Here is a 21,175-nt window from a genome sequence, read left to right as displayed (position 1 = left end):
GTTCGCGGCACTTTTCCTCTGGCCGCGCCCACTTTTTGGACATTTTTGGCTCTGATTAACTACTCATCTGATTTCGAAGTTTATTTTCGGGCAACATCCTCCCATCCCCTTTCCATTACAACCATTCATTTGAAGCTCCCTCTTCTGAGTTGCACACAACTGCTGCCGAAACGTTTTGCGGACGCGATACCCGCCGACATACCTTAGCCGACATAGCTTTATAGTTTAAAGAGTGAAAATGCTAGGTGCGGTTGTTCGCAGAAAATATTGCACGAAGTATGGCGGGACTGCACGGACATTTTTACTAATGAGTGCTCATGGGAACAGAGACTGAGAAAGTCTGTCACACGGGCTCGCGTTCCTATGCAACTGTGGCCGTCTCTTGGTGGTGAAAAGCCTTTATTGAATGAAAGAAGCGACGCTCTTTAAAGAGCTCTGCAATGGGTAGAGTCCTTATTCCGGCACACCATTGGTCGAAGCCGCGAGCTTAGCCCTCTTGACCAAAGTCTTTTGGGCCTGAAGGTCCCAACAGCTAAGCAGGGCCGCCTCCCATTCCTCTCTGGTAGGGCTGGGAGGGGGGGGGGGGTGGAGAGAGCTGAGTTGCGGTGGCAAGCCCAAACCACGTGAAAGGTTTCAGCCACCTCCCCACAATGTGTGCACCTGCCAGTGAACGCGGGATCGAAGTGTTTTAGTACTGCCGGGCACAGCACTGTGTTCGTGATTAATTGCAGTAGAGCGTTCTTTTGCTTTCCCCAGTCCCTTTGCAGGGGCCGGGCAGAGGCGATGCCTATCGTTATAATAAGATGTGATATCTTTGAAGGAGAATAAGCAGCTACCTTCAGGTTCCAGGTGGTCAGGAGCCAATGGGAACGCCCGGTGAATGAGTGCTCTGGTCGCAGCATCTGTAGATTCGTTTCCTGCTAGGCCCTGATGGCCCGGAGTCCAAACCAGGCAGCGGGGAGTAGAATCGGTATCCCGGCTGCAATTCCTTAGTATTCGTTCAGCTAGCGGAGTTATCCAGCCAGCCTCATAATTGCGACATGCCAAACGGGGGTCTGTTATTATGTGTTTGGATTTTGAATTAGAAGCAGCTAGGGCGATGGCAACCTCTTCAGCTTGTGTTGTGCCTGGGGATCGAAAGGAAAGCCCATCAACCTGCATTTCTTGATGTATGACCGCGGCCGTGTACCACTCCCCGTGGGTCGGCCCAGCTACATCTACGTAAAAGACACCATGTTTGTTGCCATATTGGTGCGCTAAGGCTTCCTCCCTAGATTGACGACGACCACTATGTTCCTCCTTGTCCATCTTAGTGGGGAGGGTTCGAACTCTGACGACGCGTCTCCAGAGTTCGGGCACTCGGACCCGATCCTGCATGTGAAAATAATTTTGAATGTGAAGGCGGGCTAGCAAGTGCCAACCCGACTTCGTATGGGATAGCCTCGTGTATTGATTTGTGAGATGGGCTCCCGTGAGCTCCTAAAAAGTGTTCACAACTCCCAATGCAAGAAGCCTCGCATTGGAGGTGGACACAGGAAGGTCAGTGCCCTCTTCATCATTTTTCGGAGTATTACCTCAACTTTATCTTCGTCGTGTTTCCGCAAGGGTAGATAAGGGACCGAATAGAGAATTCGGCTGATTACGAAAGCATAGGCCAGCCGCATGGCATCCCTACTTCGCAAACCCCCTCTCTTGTTGGAGACGCGACGGACCATACGGCCTACTTGGTCTCCAAATTTGTGGAGTTTGTGCAAAGTTGTGTTTGTGTTGTGTGTTGTGTATGGGGCCACTTGTTAAGGAGAGATGTAGTTGGGTAGTGTCCTGAGGGGATACCCTAAGGTGCACAAATTCAGACTTGTCGGGTGCGCATTGGAGACCACAGTGTCCTGCGTAGCGATCCACTACGTGAGCGGCTGTTTGCAGGCATTCCTCCATGCGCCCTAAGTTTCCCTCTGTGGCCCAAATCGTGATACCATCGGCATACAGCGCATGCCGTATGCCTTCGATACCATTCAACTGGTCCGGCAGATGGAGATTCGTCAAATTAAAGAGTAAGGAGGATAGAACTGCGCCTTGTGGTGTCCCCCGCGTACCAATTTGATACGGACCGAATTCTGCCTCTTGGATTCTGGTTAGTGCGGCTAGATCGGCCAGGAAGTCTTTGATATAGTTGAAAGTGTGTCGGCCACAGTTGGTTTCATTGAGGTGTGTCAATATGATGCTCTGTTTGAATTTTTCGAAGGCTCCTTTCAAGTCCAAGGCCAGGACGACCTTGTCATTATGTGGGTGTGCGACTGGTTCTACTATGTCTCTGTTGAGTTGGAGGAGTACGTCCTGTGCCGACTTATGGGGGCGAAAGCCGAACATAGTGTCTGGAAATGTGTTTCATTGTTCCAGGTATTCGGAGAGCCTATAACGCACCATGGTTTCCATCAGCTGGCCGACACACGAGGTGAGCGAGATAGGCCTCAAGTTGTCTGTGTTGATTTCCTTACCCGTCTTGGGGATGAAGGTTACTAGGGCAGTTTTCCAATCAAGGGGGTGCGGGTTCACGCCTTTCCATATAGTGTTGATGTATTTCAGAAGGGCCTCATACGCCTGGTCAGGGAGATTGGCCATCAGCTTAACTGTGACCTTGTCCCGTCCAGGCGCAGCGCATCTCCTCATTTTGGTCAGGGCTGCCTTGAGATTAAATAATTGTAACGGTTGGTCCACCTCAGGATTATCTTTGCCTGCGTAAAGTTACTCATTACCGCGAGGGTCCTGTTTGCAGCAGAGATACTTGTCCTTGAGTGGCTCTGCAAGTTGTGTTGTGGTGCCCTTGAAATTATGGAGTGCTCGTTCTAAGTGGCGCTGTGTTTCGCCCCGGGTCTATAAGGCTGCGGAAAAACCTCCTGCCGGACATCTGTCTGGCAGCTATATTGCAGCGATCTATCCAGTTGGCTCAGCAAGCTGGGAGGCATACTGAGCTGCTTTGTGAGAGAGATCTAGGATGCGCTTCTTGAGTATGTATCTGTGTTTTGTGTTGCTTGAGTGTTGTCATAAGTGCTTGGACCCACTGATCGTATCCATCTTTAATCAGGTTGGCTGAGGGCAGGGACTTTTTGAAAGCCTGCCAGTCTGGGAGTCGTGCTTGTGAGAGCGGCCTTTTGAGAGGCCGCGTGTTAATAAGTGTGTTAATGCTGCAGTGGTCACTGCCTAGTGTCTCTTCTGTGTTGTTCCATTCCACGTGTTGGATGTGTTTGGAATGTGTGAGATCAGGACACGTGTCCCGAGCCACAGAGTTTCCCATTCGTGCGGGATGCGCTGGGTCGGTCTGGAGGGTGATGCCTAGGGTAGAGATAAGCTCCGCTAGCTTTCTACCGCGCGCCTACCCCTTTTTGTAGCCCCATAATTGTATGGGGGCATTGAAATTTCCCACAATCAAAAATGGGTCCCGACCCGCTATCTTCAGTGCCCGGCTAAAGATATCTGAGGAAGTAATATGTTTGAGCTTGAGCGGACAGTATATGTTGAATATGTGTACAGGGTGGTCAGAGCGTCGCAGAGGTAACGCGGTGACCATAGTGTAAGAGTATGTTATTTCTATGTCGAGATCTTTCTCCTGTGCTGTGTACGACTTATGTACAAGAATACAGGTGGATGGGTCGCGCTGAGAAGTGTTGTATCCAGAAATTTTGGCCGATTGCACAAGTTCTTGAAGCGCGACAATGGGGGCATGAAAGTCCTATGTTTCAAGGTAAAGGCGCAGGTGTGCTCGTTTCGCGCGGTCGCGAAAGCCTCTACAATTCCATTGTATTACGCCCAAAGTTTCCGGTTTTATTTTACGAGATGTCCGCTTAGTGCCCTGACCCATGATGAAGGCCAGAGGCTGGCTGGCTCACCCCACCTACTGCGCTGGTGCCCTGCATGGTAGCGAGGGGTTATCCTGGTTTTCTTCCTCAATAGTTTCGCGACAAATTTTGGATGGGCTGCCTACTTTCCTTACGAGTCATGTCTGCCTAAGCAATTTAGGGTTAGCCTGTATCCAGGCTTTAATGTTTTGGGTGACTTGCTGCGTAAAGGACACAGTCAGTTGCTGAGTAATGGTTGTTACCAGCTTCTGCATTTGTGCTTGGATGACATGTGTAATAATCGCTGGCAGCTGGGTCAAGCGATCCGCCACATTTTGCACAATATCCGGCATTCGGCTTTCCAGATTTGCAGTGAGCGCTGCACCTGACAACGGAGCTACGCTCGAGGACGCAGACGCCGATTCATCAGCGTCCTCCATTGTTTCCAAGAAATGTGGCTCTGCTCTAGCGTTTTTAGTGCGTTCCATTTGGATTCTAGCTGCGCGTTCTGGTTTTTGAGAAACGCTAGCTCTTTTCTCAGCTCAAGTTCGAGGGGGAAGGGGAGGGAGGGGAAATAGAAGCGACGCCCGCCAAGCTGCTTACCTTTGATGTTGAAGTTGGGCTGTTTCCAAGGGGGGGGGGGGGAGGGGGGAATCTTCGGCTTGGAAAGCTGGTGGCTTGACACCGGTCCCGGATTTCGCATTTTTGGAAGCGGGAGGTGGCTGTTTCCTGCTGCCTTGTTTCCCGGCAGCTTGGCCGGACTTGTCCGTCTTGTTCTCAGGGGACTTGCTTGACTTGCTTGGTTGCTCCCCTTTGTGCTGCTGGGCTAGCGGTCTTGATAGTTAGAGACGCCGAAACTTGCCCTTGCAGTCAGCGGAGCCAGTCAGGTGGGCCTGCCCGCAGATAATGCAGGATGGGGTACAGTCAAGTTCGTTAAGACCCTGCTCGGAGGCGCCTACATGTTGCCCGCCAAATCCACATCTTCTGATGTCCGGGTGTGGGCAGTTGACAACATGGTGGCCGATGGTCCCGCAGCGGAAGCATGCAGGGATCGTCCGTTTGTATTCTCGCACAAGTGTACATTCACAATTGTAGTGCACGTAGCGCAGCACGTTGCGGCCCACAAAGCTGAGCACCGCAAGATTTTATTTTCCCAGTTTGCGCACAAAGGCTATCTCACCTTCGCGCCACTTCACCTTGTTCTTGAGGGAAGCCGTCGTCTCATCAGCCCGCACCGCGATCACACCTCGGCACACCTCACCATTAGGATTCACGTGAGCCCGAAATGGATGGGAGTACGCTCCGGTCTTGAGGTCAAACTTTTAAGTCACCTTATTGGCTGCTCCGATGTGTTGGGCCCCAAAAACCACGAGGTTCTGGGTCCAGACGGGCCATATGCTAAGCGCGGCGCCAGCGTCTCCACCCGCGCACTAGGCAATTGCCGCTCCCAACTCGCCGTGCTGGAAAGTTGCCTTGAGGTTCATGGTTTGCCTTGGCTTGAGAACCACGATTATATCTTCTGAGCTCATTTTCGGCGCCTATTTCGGGCGCAATAAAGCAGCCTTGTTATCCAGCGGCAGCGCAGCGCGATCGCTGCCGGAAGTGAGCGAGTGATAGCTTTATTGGATCTTTCAAGGGTTTCGCGGTTAAGAAGTCTCCGTCGTCTTCTCTGGCGCTGGCGACTTGAGGCTTCTCGTCAGCAAGGGTGGGCCCCTATTCCAAGGCTCCACTGAGTCGTGCTGCATCATTCGCGTGCTGCACAAAGGCCCTTTGGGTCGTGAGCTCGCCGCTGGTGAGCCGACTCTCCCATTGCTCCGCACTCGGTGTTCGTGTTGGTGGAATGCTTTGTTGAGTTCGAACTCCCACGTGATATGGTAAAGTGTAGGTGTGGCATCGTACCAAGGGCGGGTGGCTCTGTATTGTGTCGGGAACAGCTTATTAGGTGTGTGTAGGTTAGGAAAGGAGTTGGTCTGTAATCTGCGCCAGCCAGTCGCTTCCTCCTTTGTTAGGGCTTTGTGTGGTAGTAGATATCTAATTCTAGCTCCCTTATGCAAGTTCAAGGTTTCTGCGTATCCCCCCTCGCAAGCCTGTAGGCGGAGCTCCTGAGCATTTGACTGCCCTGGTCGGAATGCGTTACCTCGAGCTAGGGTGTCTGCCCTTTCGTTCCCCCCTTTGCCCGCGTGGCCCGGGATCCAGATTAGGTTATGCCTGGGTTTCTTCTCGGCGGAGGTTACCCCGCTGAGTATTCTAAGGGCTGTTCTGCTGATCCTGCCCCTCGTGTAGTTGCTGCACGTCTCCTTTGAGTCCGTTAGTATGTTGAGAGATCGGCCCGTTCTGTAGCCTTCTGCTGCTGCCAGCGCAACGGCAATCTCTTCGGCCTCCGCTGTGCCGGCGACCTTTGCCGTGGCACATGTGATCATGTTTCCTTCCATGTTAACCGCTACCGCCGCGGCTACGCGTTCTCTCTCGTGCGGATATACGGCAGCGTCCGTGTATACGGTGTTGTCTAACTGGGCTAGCGTTCTTTCTACGTACTCGGCCCTCGCTTTTCGTCTTTTTTGGTGAAGATTGGGGTCCATGTGTCTCGGCAATGGTCCCACGTTAATGGTTTTCCTGAGGTGGTCCGGTACGTCCGCGTATCTGTCTACTAGTCCGCCCGTGTCCCGACCCAACCTTCTTAGGAGCACTCGTCCCGTAGGGGTGCCTCTGAGTCTCGTGGTTTGCGTTCCCAGCAGAGTTTCGACGAGCTCGCTGAAGGTGTTGCTGATGCCTAGCTGGTGAAACTTTTCGTTTGACGTGCTCTTGGGTAGGTGCAGAACAGTCTTGTACGCTGCCGAAGAAGAGGCGGGCAGTGAGCCCAGCTGCCCGTGTTTGCTTGAGCGACGCCGTCGTGGTACCGTCCTTGGATATCTTGGAACGCTATGTGCACTTAAGCATGGAAATCAGCGTAAAGAGTCCTTTATCTTCAATGGGTGGAGACCTGTCTTCGGGTGTTTGAATGTCGATTTCAGCCCACGCCATTGCAGTGGGATCGTAGCCGCGTTGAGTAGCGGTCGCCATAGCGTTCCGCGGCGTGGCGATGATGAAAAAGTGTCATTGAACAGCCAGTTTCGGGCCTACCTTTTCAGGTAGGACCAGGACCAGCAGGTTCCGCTCGATGTTGGGAAGGTGATAGTCAGGGTTTCGGTGGGGTCACCAGAAAAGTTCCGCGGTTTCTGGAGAAAATACTAGGAACCGACACGCCGCACGTCTGGTCTCTTCGCGCGCTCGCAGTGCCCCCTGTTCTCTTGGACGCACATTAGACAATTAAACAACCTGGACTGTGAACATTCGGAAAGCAGTTAGCAGAACGCAGAGTGAAAAAAAAAATTAAAATTGATATTTGAGAATGGAAATGGCGCAGTAACTGTCTCACATATAAGTGGCCACTTGAAAAGCAGCGGAAGGGAAGGGATAAAAGAGAGAGTGAAAGAAAATATAAAGAAAGGAGTGCCTTAGCGGAGGGCTCCGCGATAATTTCGAACACCTCGGGATCATTAACGTTCACTGACATCGCACAGCACACGGGTGCCTTATACCATATTACATGGGAGTGTAAAAACAATAAACTAAAAGAGCCCAAGGCGGAATAGTGGGAGAGCCTGCTCACCAGCAGCGTGCTGGTGGTCCAAAAAGGACTGGTCCAGCATGCGTATGAGCTAGCAAGACTCAGTGGGGCGCTGGAATAAGGGCACCACCCCTGGAAGACTCGGAACTTCAACATGAAGTCACCCGGGTCCCGCTGAATCGACCAATTTTTGGAGCCTATAAAGTTTTTTTCTCTCTTTTCTCTCTTGCCTTTCGCCTCCGACCTTTATTTCTTTCGACACCGCATGCACTGACCACCTTTAGTCCGTAAACCATTAATGGGAACAAAACTTTTGAATGCTGCCGCACCGTTCTAGAGCCTGCAGTGCGATCTCTCTTGAAACGAGATGTATAATTGCCTCTTTGTTTTGCGTTGCTTTTCCAGCGTGGGTGCAATTTTCGATCAAACGGCGAAGCAGAGAAGCACAGAATGACGATCCCCGCAAGGGCGGCACGACCACTGAAACGTGGCAAATCTCGCAATTCAGCTGCACGAACGGTGGATTACGCAGTTGATCTAGGTAGCAGCGACTACTGAGCATGCTGCCCCATCACCGGACTTAATTCAGAAGGCAATGAAGACAACGAGGAATGAGCCAAGAATATCGTGACGCCCATTGTAAAAATATTCTATAGACTTTCTAAACACTTATGTTGTCTATTGCATCTCGATACATATTTCATTTTGTCTAAACATAGTATACTGACAAAAATTTACTATATATGTGCACCCATAAAGTTATAGTCTTTGGCATCCATGCCGATTTAGTGGAAAAATCTGTGGATGTTCTCTAGGTTCTGTGAGAATGTTTTGTTATGGCGATGTTATAATGCACTAATGCATTTAACACCTACATTTTCGGACCACCGCCTCGACAAAGCTCGAGCAAATAACACACACTCGAAAAGCTAGCGGTTTGGGTGGTATTAGTGCACGCGGCTTTTAGACGCAGTTATGGGTAGAGGAAGCGCTGTGTGCTGTGCGCTGATGCAAGCGGACGGCGGTGTTGCTCCTGTTACCTAAGTAAGAGAGAGGGGGAAAGTGCGCAGGCCGGGGAGTCAGCTTAATACAAGGCCATTAGCACTAACGATTTCTGACTGAACAAAGCCCATTTTTGCGTCGTACACGTTATCTGATCGATGTGGCCACGTGGGTGTTTACAGGAGACGTAAGGAGAAAAATGCATAAAGTTTTCTTCGGTCACAACCTTTCCGTTGTTGCTCCTTGTGTATAGATGACAAAAACATTCCTTCAGTAATCTAAACGCCGCGCGGATTAGCAAACAGTTTGTTCGCATTTCCATGGCTTGCGCAGCGAAGGGATCGGCCGATTGTTTTGCCCAATGTCTTGGCAAAGTATTCAGCTTCAAAATTTCTAGCCATAGGACTCCACAAGAAAGATTTGCAGTTGAATTAGAAGATATTTGGTTTAATAAAACTTTATTCTTTATAACCAAATTATTCCGAGTTGTGCTCAGTTTCCTTCTAAAAAGCTATACTTCGTCAACAAAATTTTATTACGAAAATTTAATGCTTTAACGAAGCTTTCACCACGGAAATGTGTGTTAGACTGGCGGCATTTGTGTGTACTGTATTAAAGTGTAAGCCTATTAGCGTTTGGACTAAAAATAACATATAAAAACCCAATAATAAAGAGTGTTAAGGTGGAAGTATTTTTAATTATCACACTGGTAAGTGGTAACTATATGCTTTATTTCAGTTGCGAATACAGTGAGAACCACAGGCTTCAGATGGAGTGAAGCGGCGGTGGTAGTTGTGCCTTGCACAGCAGTCTTGCGCTAGTCACCCATCCACACAACCGACATCATCTCTACCGCCGTGCGAAAGCTGATCATGTAAAGATCAGCTGCCCAAAGCACGACCTGGCTGTGAAACTTCAGGGGGCAGAGGAAAAAGCAGAGCTCCCTTGCGACATACCTTCAGCACACAGCACACTAGGTAATGACCATTACAACATTGACGCGCGCCTAACACACGATACGAAAATAATTTACACCACCTCGGTGGCTCAGTGGTTAGGCCGCTCGACTACTGAGCAGGATGAAACGGTACCAGCTGACCGCGGATTCAAAAGTGGTCAAAATTATTCCGGAGAGTGATGTCTCCGGAATAATTTTGACCAGCTTTGATTCCGCGGTGGGTTCGTTCGGAATAACCGACCTCCCTGCGGTCAGCTTCTAGCATTGGCACTCGAAAACTGGACATTTGGGTGAGGCGTGAGACGGAGCCCAGAGGGCTCCTGGACTTTTAGGAGCCCTGACAGGGCGAAATAGGTTTTTTATTCTCACTTATTTTTTAAAAGAAAATTCTAAGACTCCTCCGCTTCCTCGCGCTTCAGTATCGCCGACACCGCGACTGCGATGACGATCACGATCGCCGCTGCGATACAGGAAAGTCCAACCCAGAAGAAGGGGGACGCGACGAAATCCGACTCCCGAATACTTTCCTTGGCTGCATCCTCAGCTTGCGTTGTCGTGACATTTGGGGTCGGGGTCCTGGTCGCTGTGGCTTTCGTGGTGGGAGCTGCTGTAGTTGTAACAGGCGGAGGGCCGCAGTCCACTGTTACCACGTTCGAAGTGCTGGTTAGCCCATCGCTGTTAGATACTTGCACTGCCAGGAAAAACTGAAAGTCCAATTGCTCATCTTGCTGAAGCGAGCAGAAGGTGCGCGGAATTGACAGAGTTACGTTGTGCTTGGCCCCAGGTGGTTTTGGGTCCAGGTTGCCTTCGACGACATTGGCTTCCGTGATCTCAGCCTGGTTTTCAAAGTCGTTCTTTAGGTCATCGAAAAATTTTGCGGCTCGAATAACCATGGCAGAAACTGCGAAAAAATAACGCCATTGAAGGGGAATCAGGAGACCATCCTTTGTAACGTCGTCCTAAGCTGTGCCAACTATTTGCGCTGATATTCTTTAGTTTCCCTCACCAAGTTCATGTGACCGTTCTGGCGGTATATATGTTGCTCGACGGAACATGAAAAGGCGTCGATCGTGTTCGGGATGACACGGGCGTCTGCCTGACCCTCTATAGCATCAAGTAGTAGTGATGGACAAAGACGTGAGCTGACTAAAAAAACCACAAATAAAATAAGACCACAAAGAGAGAGGGTTAAGGGGGAAGTATTTTTAATTCGCACACTGGTATGTTTGGCTTTATTTAAGTTGCACGCAATGATCGCCAATTCCGCCCTTGTTTACTTCGCACCTTTTCCGGCGATAAGTCTGTTCTGATGAGTGCAAAAAGTTGCGAAGCTATAATTCTCTCCGCTGTGCTAGCAGTTTTTCCCACCATGTCTGTTATAGAAGGTTCAATTCAATTAACTTACTTTCCAACATGTATATACAAAAAGTGTGAAAGTCCCAGGGAACCTTCTTGTTACCTCTGGATGTTCCTTGCGCTTTTTATTCAAGAAGGATTGATGTAAAAACTGTCTCCGAGCTTAATAATAATAAATACCTGCAGAAATACTGTGAAGCTGTCGGGACAAGTTGCTGTCCGTCTTCGTTATAATGCCGAAAACACAAGGCGCAGTACATCAAAAGCCATTTTCACCCCATAGCTGCACACATATGCGCCCATTTCATATGGCAGCTGACGAGCGCATTGGCAACTTGTCTTTATGCGTAAATTACACGTGACATTTCGAATTCACGGTGATATTCAAATTAAAGTGTATAGGTTTATGTGATACGGTTTTCTGACGAGCCCGGGAGGCAACCACCGAGTATAAAAGCTTCTTTAAATGTTCTGACGCTTTCCACAGCACTACTGGATAACCCGTACAGTGGAGGCAACGAATAGCAATACTGTTGATAAAGTGGTGTGTGTTAGCCTCAGTTATGTAAAATGCACCAGTAGATTTACTTAAAGGAATACAATTGCATTTATAGAACATGTTTCCCGGCGCATAGAAGTGTTCAGCATCATGCAGAACGCGTGGGATGAAACTCGATTTTATTTGGCAATCAAGAATGCTACGCAACATTGCGCGAACTGTGCCACGACAATAAAAAAAATCTACAAATGCTTCCATCCCTTTTTCATCGCTGCCAACTGGCGCAGTTTTTCATCCTTGAATACTGCACCGAATAAGTGGATTAAGCCTGTACGCCCCGAACACTTAACAAAACATGTCTGTTCTTTAGTGCTTACCCTTTCCATACGACAAGCGAGCTCCAGGCCAAGTCCAAGTTAGCTGTACCAGGGGAGTCTCCGGAATCACGTGCGCTTTAATCCACCAGTGCCTTCCTGGTGGCACTTGGTTTATCGTAATATCTTTCGTGACAAAAAAACTACCACAGTCGGCCACTGTCTGGAAATCTTCCATAGTCTCCGCGGCTGTGCCGGTGGTGTGGTCGGTGGTGTCGTCGGAGGGGTCGTCGATAATCTCGAACATAGAGATCGGGTACCCGGTCGCCAGTTCGGGAAAATCGTACGCCGGTTCGAAGCTGGTTCCCGGGGCTGCTCCTGCGTGAGTCGCAATAGAAAAAGGGGCATAATAAGAACGAGGAGGAGAATTCAGACGACCAGTGAGTTCGCAAGCTCATTACAAAAATTAAGGAGGATGCGCCTCTGCATTTAGAACGAGCCACGCAACTTGGGCGACAACTTCCACCATTTCTTCAACTGCGCTCTGTAGGTGTTTTGAGTCTGCGATATATAGAGGTAAAGAAAGTGAGACAGGTGTATGCGCGTACAGTTACAAAGCTCTCTATGTTTTCCACACCCATGCCGGATTCATAAGCAGACGGTTTTACACCAGGAAGACAACGCCGTGAGTGGCGGCAGATGCCCACCGTCTGACGCACGCAGCACAACTCACAGCACCGATGTCAGCGGAGAGGAGCGTGGCGCTACTGCCAGGGGAAAGCAGACAAACCCCCTCCCCCTTCCAGGCCGCTGTACGATCGCATTTTTTCCGCATGCGCCCGGGTCGTTGCGGCAGTGCGCAAGGGCCGCGGAAGGGCGGGACCATAGCCGAACAATGGGGCGCATGAACGCATCCGCCTGCGCGCACGAAGTTCATCAACTTCAACTTTTTGCCGAGAAACGCATATTATTTGGCGCATGTAACTATGACGAGTGATGACAGTGACTTCGAGTTCCACAGTGTGCCACAGCGGCAAGCGGCAGTTTCCCCCAAGTTGTTTTGTCGCCGTCTACACCGAGTTGACCGAGCGGCCTTCAATCTGCGCTGTCATCGCAAGACGTATACAGTGCCGGTGTCGCGAAGTTTCTATTTGGAACCGTTTGTTATTGCTACAAATGTTCTTTATTCGCGCGAGGATCTTCACGAAAAGCTGCGATACGCAGCTCCCCATGGTGAATTTTCTTCACAGCGCAGTGACAAGTGTCAGTGCAGTGAAAGCGATTGCAGTCGGAACGAGTGATCTTGAGTCAGTGATATTGCGTGCAAGTGCAATTGCGTTAGAAAAGCTTACCACGCACGCCTTTTTATCCGAATGCTGAAATGAACTTAGAGCTGTACAGCAGACTGTGTTTCGGGTGCACTCGTGTGTCCCGAGTTTGAGAACAGCCGCGAGTACGACGCGACTAAATGAACTTCGTGCTCTGCAGCCAGTGGCATTCTGTGCTGCGGTTGCAGTGATTGTGAGCACAAGTTGTGCTGCGGCGTAGCCATCATCGATATCGATCATAGTTCGTGTGTACTGTGTTGGAAAAACGCCGAGAGTGCGACGAGACCATTCTGAAACTTGTGTTCTGCTTATGCGAAACAACCTCGGCTGCACGGCCGTTGGGCGGTTTTCTGCCAGGACTACCGAAGTGTCGCCAAAATTCTGCGGCATTCTGCTCCATAAAGTGGAATTACCAACTATGAGTGGCCGCGTTACGATGGTATGCCGGAGGCACTGTGAAATCTGTGTGAAAACATCGGTGTGCTTGCAAGCTTTCACATCTGGAGCCTCTTTTTTTAAATTCCTGCCGGCTGAGCAGGCCCATATCGGCAATAAACATTTGCGTGACAAATTGAATGAGTCTAACTTCCCCTGCAAGTGATCATATTCTGAGAAAAAGCAGTAGTGTTAATCTTGGGTTGTAACATGTTATCACTAGATCAGGAACACTTATATAGGAAGAAAAACCATTGTCGCAACTCTTTCACCGGTGCTTCACAATGCAGACGTCTCTAATACGGGCCCACTGACGCAGCTCTCTCTCTCATGAGAAATTTATTTTATCTGATACGAAAAAACGAAAAAAAGACCAAAGCAGATGCTTACGCTTCTCAAAGCAAACAAACCATAGCCTATAAAATTGTGCCGTATTAATATTGTCACCGACACACCTAGCAGGAAGCGGGAAGCGCAGCCCTTTACTGGAGCGCCACTTGCCGAATAGCCGCGCTCATTAGAGACAAAGACGACATTTGTTCAAGCGCTGGGAGACATATTCGGCCATGATGTGGCCTCCAGGTTCGGCCACTCCACTCGACTGTGACGAACTTGCTGGCTCGCTTAGGGATTGTAATGTCGTCGTCACGTGCGCGCAAGATTACCCTGCTGGGTTCGGTGTTGGTGTCAACGGCTCGCTGGCCGGAAAAAGATACAATGAGCTCTTGAAGGTCGATGGCCGGCAAATACTGTTGAAGGAAATTCATGCCCAGAGTGAGATGTTTAGAACAGTCACGTAATTCGTCAAAGGAGCCAGTGAAGGTAAGACCGCGGATCTGGATGCGGCTGGTGCAGACGCCGATCAGCGTCACTGCATGGCCACAGGCGGTGCCGATCACGGGTATATGCACACCATTGCGTCAGAACCTTACGAGAGTCGTGGCGAGCTGCCTGCACATCACAGAAAAATCAGCTCCGGTATCGACGAGTGCGGTCACTACATGACTGTCGGCGGTTACTAAAATTTCAGCAAAAACAAATCGCTCGCAACACGTCGGTGCGGTTGTCGAATCGGGTCGGCGCCGGTCGGGCCGTAGCGTCAAATCTTCGGGTGGAGGCTGTTGACATTGTGTAGTGGCGGCGGCCCTACCGCCGGAGGACGCTGTCTTCAGTTTTCTCGATGAGGGCACATGCCTCTGAACTGACCAGAGGATGAGGGCAGACTGGGAGATGCAAAGCGCCTCGGGGTGGCGATCGCGATTGGCGCCGCAGCGAGGTCGGCGGCTGCACCTGAGCGGCCAGGTACTCCTCTATGTCCTGCGGTCTTTCACCATAGCGCGGTCGAGGCGCGTCCGGAGGGAGTCCTCTCAAGCCCCTTCTTCGGTACGGGCAATTCCGCAGATTATGGCCGGGCTCCCCCGCAGTGGTAGCAGAGCGGGCGATTGTTCGACGTTCGCCATACGTGCGCTTTGCTGAAAGGAGGGCACATGTCCTTCTGCTGCTGCTCGACGGGACGCAGGTAACGATGCTTTGGTCGTGGTCAGGCAATACGGCGAAGTGTTTACGGCTCGGGGGCAGATCGGCGCAGGGCATCGCTGTAAGACATGACGAGCGGCTCCGATAGTGGTGCATGTGGTGGCTGCGCCCCTCGCCGGATTTCGTCACGGAGGACATCGCCTCTAGAAGGCATGCTTGCCGACGAAGCATTCTAGTGGAGGCGTCGCAGTTCTTCGTGGACAATGCTCCGTACAAGCTCTCGCAGCGCCTGATCCCTGGAGGTTCGCAAGGACGTGCAGTAGTGATCTGCCGCTGCATTTGGTTGACGGCCGTATAGGGCACTCCGTTCCTGCAATGAACGTTTCCTGCCAGTAGCTTCCTTGGCGAAGGCGGTGACGGTTCTCTGAGGGTCGGGCATGGCCGGCCCGATTGAAGAGGTGGGTCATGTACTCAATAACCTTGGCACCCTCTCGTTGGACTGCTGTGACCTGGAGCAAAGGGCAATTAAAGCATTTTCATTTCGCTCACTCGCGCCGAATGTGGCGAGCAACTCACGGCGAAAAGCTTGCCATGTGGAGAAGGTCGCCTATAACCATGTTTTCGCCGAGTTTTGCCGTGAGAAATACACATTAATCAGCTTCCGCTCGTCGTCCCTTTGGTTTAACGCAGCAACACCATCAAAACTGGCCAACCAACCTTCAACATCCTGGAACCGGTCGTCATGGAAGGATGGTGGCGACCGAGGCGAGAGAAAGACGAACGGCGGGGCACTGCCGGAGTACTGACCTGTCTGGGTGCCAGTGGTGGAAGTCATAGCTCGTACAGGCCATGTCCGTGGCTCAAACTCGGGTTGCAGGCCTCGCAGGCGACGGCTCGCTTTGTGGACAGGTGTGGCCTCCGAGCGTCGGGGAGAAGCGGCAACGATATCGTCGGGGTCAGCGTACATAGGAGGACACCCAGCACCTCCACCAAATGTCACCGACAAACGTAGCAGGAAGCGGGAAGCACAGCCGTTTTCTAGGGCGAGGCTTGCCGAACAGCCGCGCTCATTCGAGACAAAGAAGAGGTTAGGCTACGGGCTGGTAGACAGGTTAGGCCACCAGGTGGCGGCGGCGGCAGAGTCTCAGCAGTGTAGCAGTATGAACAATTTGGTTCTAGATCAGAACTGTACGTAGAGTTTTCCGTAATAGCGAACCGTGATTAAAAATTAAAAGCATTTTCAGTAAACTGCTGTGATCACAATGTGTGTTTTGCTTAGCAGTGTGGAGTCAAGTTGGAGTTTAGAAAGATGGTTGCAATATTAAGTGCATTATCGTGGTTGCCAAGGCTATTGGTAAAATGCAGTGATCTTGAAGTGCTCCTTGAGCCATGACAATCGGGATAGAAACTGTACTCTTTAAATCAGCACCTGATCCCACTTTCATTACGCTGCTCTCGCCGAGGTGCTTAACAACTTGGCTTTATTGGTGTCGAACAGTTGTTAACTAGCGTTTCCTAAGTAAGCACTACCAGCTTGTGTACGACATTCTCGAAGCCTTTAGAAGCATGTCATCAATGCACATGCACACATGCATATTCTGCGTTAGTTTACCTGTGATTACCGGCAATTTACATTATTTGCCTGCTGGATGAAGGCGACGGTGGGCCATGAGAATGTAATTGTCAGAAATGCAAGAAGTTTTCTAGATTCCCTTTGCCATCTTTCAATTGCGTGATTTCTAAATTTGTTTGCTTGAATGTAGATGCTTGTTTGCACATTCCACAATGCTCAGCCGTAGGCTTCCGCGGACGCACATCTGTTCACATTTGTCGTATGATAGTGACAAGGCCATATTTGTGCATATTGCCAAAACCACGTTAACGAGGTTTATATGATTTCTCAAAACTTGCTATGCGCTATTGCACTATGGTTGGCCCTGCAATGCTGACGTTGTGCCATTTCTGAAAGTTCTACAGTGGCGATGCAGCCATTGAGCTGTCGAGGCTGAAACAGCATTTAATTTCAACCCATTTCCTTACTGCTTGATTTGTATTTGCAGATTGCCTGCTTTGCACCTGCATAGTTCTCCTCGCGCCCGACGTGCTTTAACTCGAGTAGTTTATCTTCGTGCCGTGTGCTGTATAAAAAAAACACATCCAATTAGTATTGCAAGTAAACATCTGTGAGATTATAACAAAAATATTATACAGTTAGCGAGTGGCTTAATTATTTAATTCGTGCAGTGAACAAAGTGCACCAGGAAATGAGTCTATGAGCCTTTCGGTGCCAATGATGTTGACACCAGGAAGAGAAGTGCTTTGTCAGTCAGAAAGTGCAAGCGGAGAGAGTTGGCATGCATGGCAGTTCAAGATTTAAAAAAAACTGAACTCTATGCTGCCAAGTGGTATTAGGGCAATTCCAGTGTGCAACAGGCATATTATTCAGATTGTGTTCGTCGCCAAACAGTTTTAACAGTCCTTGCGCTGTGTAATACTATCTGGTTACCGCAGGCCAGACGTTCGCATTGATGGCCATATTACACGACAAAAATATGCGAGTCCCAATGGGCTTTGTGCATTTAAACCCTGTCAGTTATCCAAACAGAAAGTTTCCATGTTAAGGCATGCATGCTTTGATAAAGTTTCATCCCCAGAAAAACTGTCCATAATTCAAGCCATCACATTACAGGGTGGATACTAACGAGGCATCGCTGCATACAGCAGATTGTGGTATTTTTTTAGTTCTTATAATATCACAAACACCAAATCATTGCACCATTTCTATGAGTAGCATGGGTTCCTAAGTGCGACAAACACTGTGTACTCTCACGCTGCTAAATTTTTGTGGCCAATTAAATTTTTCTTTCGAAATCGGTACGCTTATCAAACCTTTATCAAATAATGCCTTGCAGCGTACTGTTCTGAGCAGGATTTAAGTGATCCTAGCGAGCTAACAGCAGTTGGCCCATGCTAACTCTTGCTCAACCTCTCTTAGTTTTTTAGGAATCTCGGGCAGCCCCAAAGGTATCGTACTTGGCCCTTCACTTTTTCTTACATTCAATATTTGCATTGTTTTCACACATTTATTTAACTAGTCTTCATTGATTGCTATCTGGCCTGCCATCCTACTGTCAATATTGTGAAGGAAGGCCAGGCCGAGACGGCAAGACGTCTGTGGAAGGCTAGACCGAGACGGAAATACGGCCGTGCCTGGTGTTTATTCCCAAAAGCGAACCCGGGCACGTGCCACAGGCGCAGCCACGGGATGATGAAGTATGTACAAGAGAAAGAAGATGATCCCTGGAAGGCTCACACAATATGCCCGGGGGGTCGGAAGCGGCCATCCTGGCCGCTCCTAAGCAACCGATGTTTCGCGGCGTACAAACGGATTAAAACGGGAAACGTGGACAATTTCAGTACTACGGTGGCGTCGATCGGCTGCGGGAACAACAGGTGTAACACTGTAGTTCACGATGGAAGTGCGATTTATGACACTATAGAGACCAAGGTAGCGGTGGTGAAATTTTTCACTAAGGCCAGTGATGCGCTGTGGTGTGAAAAGGAGTACTTCGTCACCTGGTCGGAAAGAGGCCACACGATGAGTAGAATCGTAGCGACTCTTGCGGTCTTCCTGGCAAGCTGCAGTGTTGAGGCGAGCAAGGTGACGGCATCTGGCCACACGGGATACGAACTGTGCAGGTACTGATGTGGAGGTATATTCAGGCGCAGAGTAGAAAGAACTGTCCAGAATTGTGGTGGGAGGACGGCCGTAAACGAGGAAGAACAGAGAGTAAGCGGTAGTCCGCTGTATTGCTGTATTATAGGCGAAAGTGACAAACGGTACAATAGTGTCTCAATTTCGATTATCCGGTGTGACGTACATGGAGATCATATCGAACAGAGTCCGCTGAAAACGCTCAGTTAGACCGTTGGCCTGGGGATGGTAGCTTGAGATTGTCTTATGAAGGGTGGATGATGCGCGAAGAACTTCGGCAACGACAGTCGATAAGGTCTTCCCGCGGTCACTGAGGAGCACCCGGGGAGCACCATGCCGTAAAACAATAGATTGCAAAAAGAAATTTGCAACCTCTTGAGCCGAGCCAGTGGGCACGGGTGCTGTCTCGGCGTATCACGTAAGGTGGTCGACAGCTGTGATGACCGAATGGTTACCTCGATCGGAGAGAGGCAGGGGACCATATAAGTCGATGCCGACGACTTCGAACGGCGTGGCGAGACAGCGAAGGGGTTGTAGGAGGCCATCGGGTGCAGAAGTCGGCCGGTTGCTAAGTTGACACAGGAGGCAGGAAGCGACGTATTTTGCAACGCTGGAGGATAGGCAAGGCCAAAAGAAACGTCTCTTCACGCGGTCGTATGTTTTGTGGAAACGTAGGTGACCGGCAGTAGCTTCATCGTGGAGAGCCGCTAGGAAATGGGAGCGAAGCACCCGCGGCACGACTGGGCCCAGTGTGTTCCATCGGGGCAATACACGTAGCGACGTAGGATGCCATCTTCGAGCTTGAAGTTGCGTAGCTGTCGGCGGAGCCGGATGTTGGGTGGTTTTGAAGCGCCGGTAAGGCGGTCGATGATGGGACGGCAGTAGGCGTCGGCCAGTTGCTTCGAGCAGAAATCGTGTTTGTGGTCGGAGTCGTCAAAAGAAACTGCTGTGATGTGCGTCGAAGAGGGTGGGCTCTGGTCAGGGATTAATGGCATTGCGTAAAAAACAGCAGGCTGAGTCCAAAAGTGGGCAGCGAGAAGGCGCGTCAGCGTCTTGGTGTTGGCGACCTGATTTATAAAGGATGTCGAAGTGGTGGTACTGGAGGCGCAGAATCCAACGGCCAGGTCGGCCTGTCAAGTTCTTTGGGGAAGACAACCAGTAGAGAGCGTGGTGATCGGTCACAACAGTGAAATGGCGACAGTATATACAAATAAGGGCGGAATTTTTGGACTGCCCAGACGACTGCTAAACATTCCTGCTCGGTAATGGTGTAATTTTTCTCTGCTGGAGTGGGGGTCCGGCTTGCGAACACAATCACTTTTTCACGCGAAGTTGCGTCGCGCTGCGATGTACACCACCGAGACCGTGACCACTGGCATCAGTATGCCGGATGGTTGGAGCCGCGTCACCGAATTGGCCAAGGACAGGGTCTGATGTGAGGGCATGCTTCAAGGATTAATAAAAACTGAACTCAATGCTGCAAGTGGTATTAGGGCAATTCCTGGGTGCAACAGCCATATTATTCAGCCTGTATTTGTCGCCAAGCAGTAGTTCATGAAGGGGAGCAGCAATAGTTGCGAAATTTCTAATAAAACGCCGGAAATAAGACGCCAAGCCGAGAAAGCTGCGCAAATCTGCAGTCCGTTGAGGACGAGGAAAGTGCAGGTCCGCGATGATTTTCTCAGGGTCTGGACGAATGCCGTCGTGGCAAACGAGATGGCCCAAAATTTTAATTTCCTTCTGTGCAAAGTGGCACTTCTTGGTGTTCAGCTGAAGGCCCGCTTAAGCGAGGCACGTGAGAACCTCATTCAGGCGCGTGAGGTGATCTTGAGAAGTTGAACAAAAGATAACAATGTCATCCAAGGAGCACAAGCAGGTTGTCCAATTCAGGCCACGAAGTACACTATCGATCATTCTTTCAAATGTGGCCGGGGCGTTACAGAGGCCGAAGGGCATAACATTAAATTCGTAAAGTCCATCGGGAGTTGCGAATGCAGTTTTTTCTTTGTCGGCCTCGTGCATAGGTATTTGCCAATAACCCGAGCGTAGGTCTGAGGTGGAGAAATATTCGGCGCCTTGAAGACAGTCAAGGGCATCATCAATGCGAGGCATCGGGTAGACATCTTTGCGGCTAGTTTTGTTGAGCGCACGGTAGTCAACACAAAATCGTACTGAGCCGTCCTTTTTTTTAACCAACACTACCGGTGAGAACCATGGCCTTGTTAAGGCACGAATAATATCGCGGTGTAGCATATCATGGACGTTTTCTTCAAGGACTTTGCGTTCGTAGAGAGAAATCCGATAGGGCCGTCACAATAAGATCGAATTCCTTTCGGTAAACATGCGGTGTTGTGCAAAAGTAGTTCCCCCAGTGGTGGGGAAGTTGCATCGAAAATGGCTCGGTGACTGCGAAGCAATGTGAGCAATTCTTGACGTTGATGCGGCGTGAGGTTGGTATTAATTGTCTTTGATAGAACAGTAGTAGAGACGTCGGACGAAATAGGTTGCTGATGTAGAGGGGCGGTGAGCGCCATCACAGACATAAGTTGAGCATCTAATACGCAAAGGATGGAAGTTCCTTTGGGCAGCACGAGGGAATCGCGGGAAGTGTTCTTGGCCGCTACGATCGCTAAGCCGCTACAGTACCGCACA

General features: G+C 50.1%; 1 protein-coding gene across 1 annotated transcript in view; it reads right to left on the bottom strand.

Annotated features, from left to right (window-relative positions):
• Window positions 1-9,789: 9,789 nt before the first annotated feature.
• LOC144103464 (calcium-activated chloride channel regulator 3A-1-like) overlaps window positions 9,790-21,175 on the bottom strand; it is a 57,202-nt gene continuing 45,816 nt past the window's right edge. The window contains exons 10-11 of the mRNA XM_077636174.1: window positions 11,633-11,947; window positions 9,790-10,301 (exon numbers count right to left, since the gene is read on the bottom strand). Coding sequence (XP_077492300.1) covers window positions 9,790-10,301; window positions 11,633-11,947 — 827 coding nt within the window. The remainder of the gene's footprint in view (window positions 10,302-11,632; window positions 11,948-21,175) is intronic.

The sequence above is a fragment of the Amblyomma americanum genome, chromosome 9, assembly GCF_052857255.1.
Source record: "Amblyomma americanum isolate KBUSLIRL-KWMA chromosome 9, ASM5285725v1, whole genome shotgun sequence".
Lineage (NCBI taxonomy): Eukaryota > Metazoa > Arthropoda > Arachnida > Ixodida > Ixodidae > Amblyomma > Amblyomma americanum.
The sequence above is the reverse complement of the archived record's forward strand: the minus strand, read 5'-3'. Positions and strand labels throughout refer to the sequence as shown.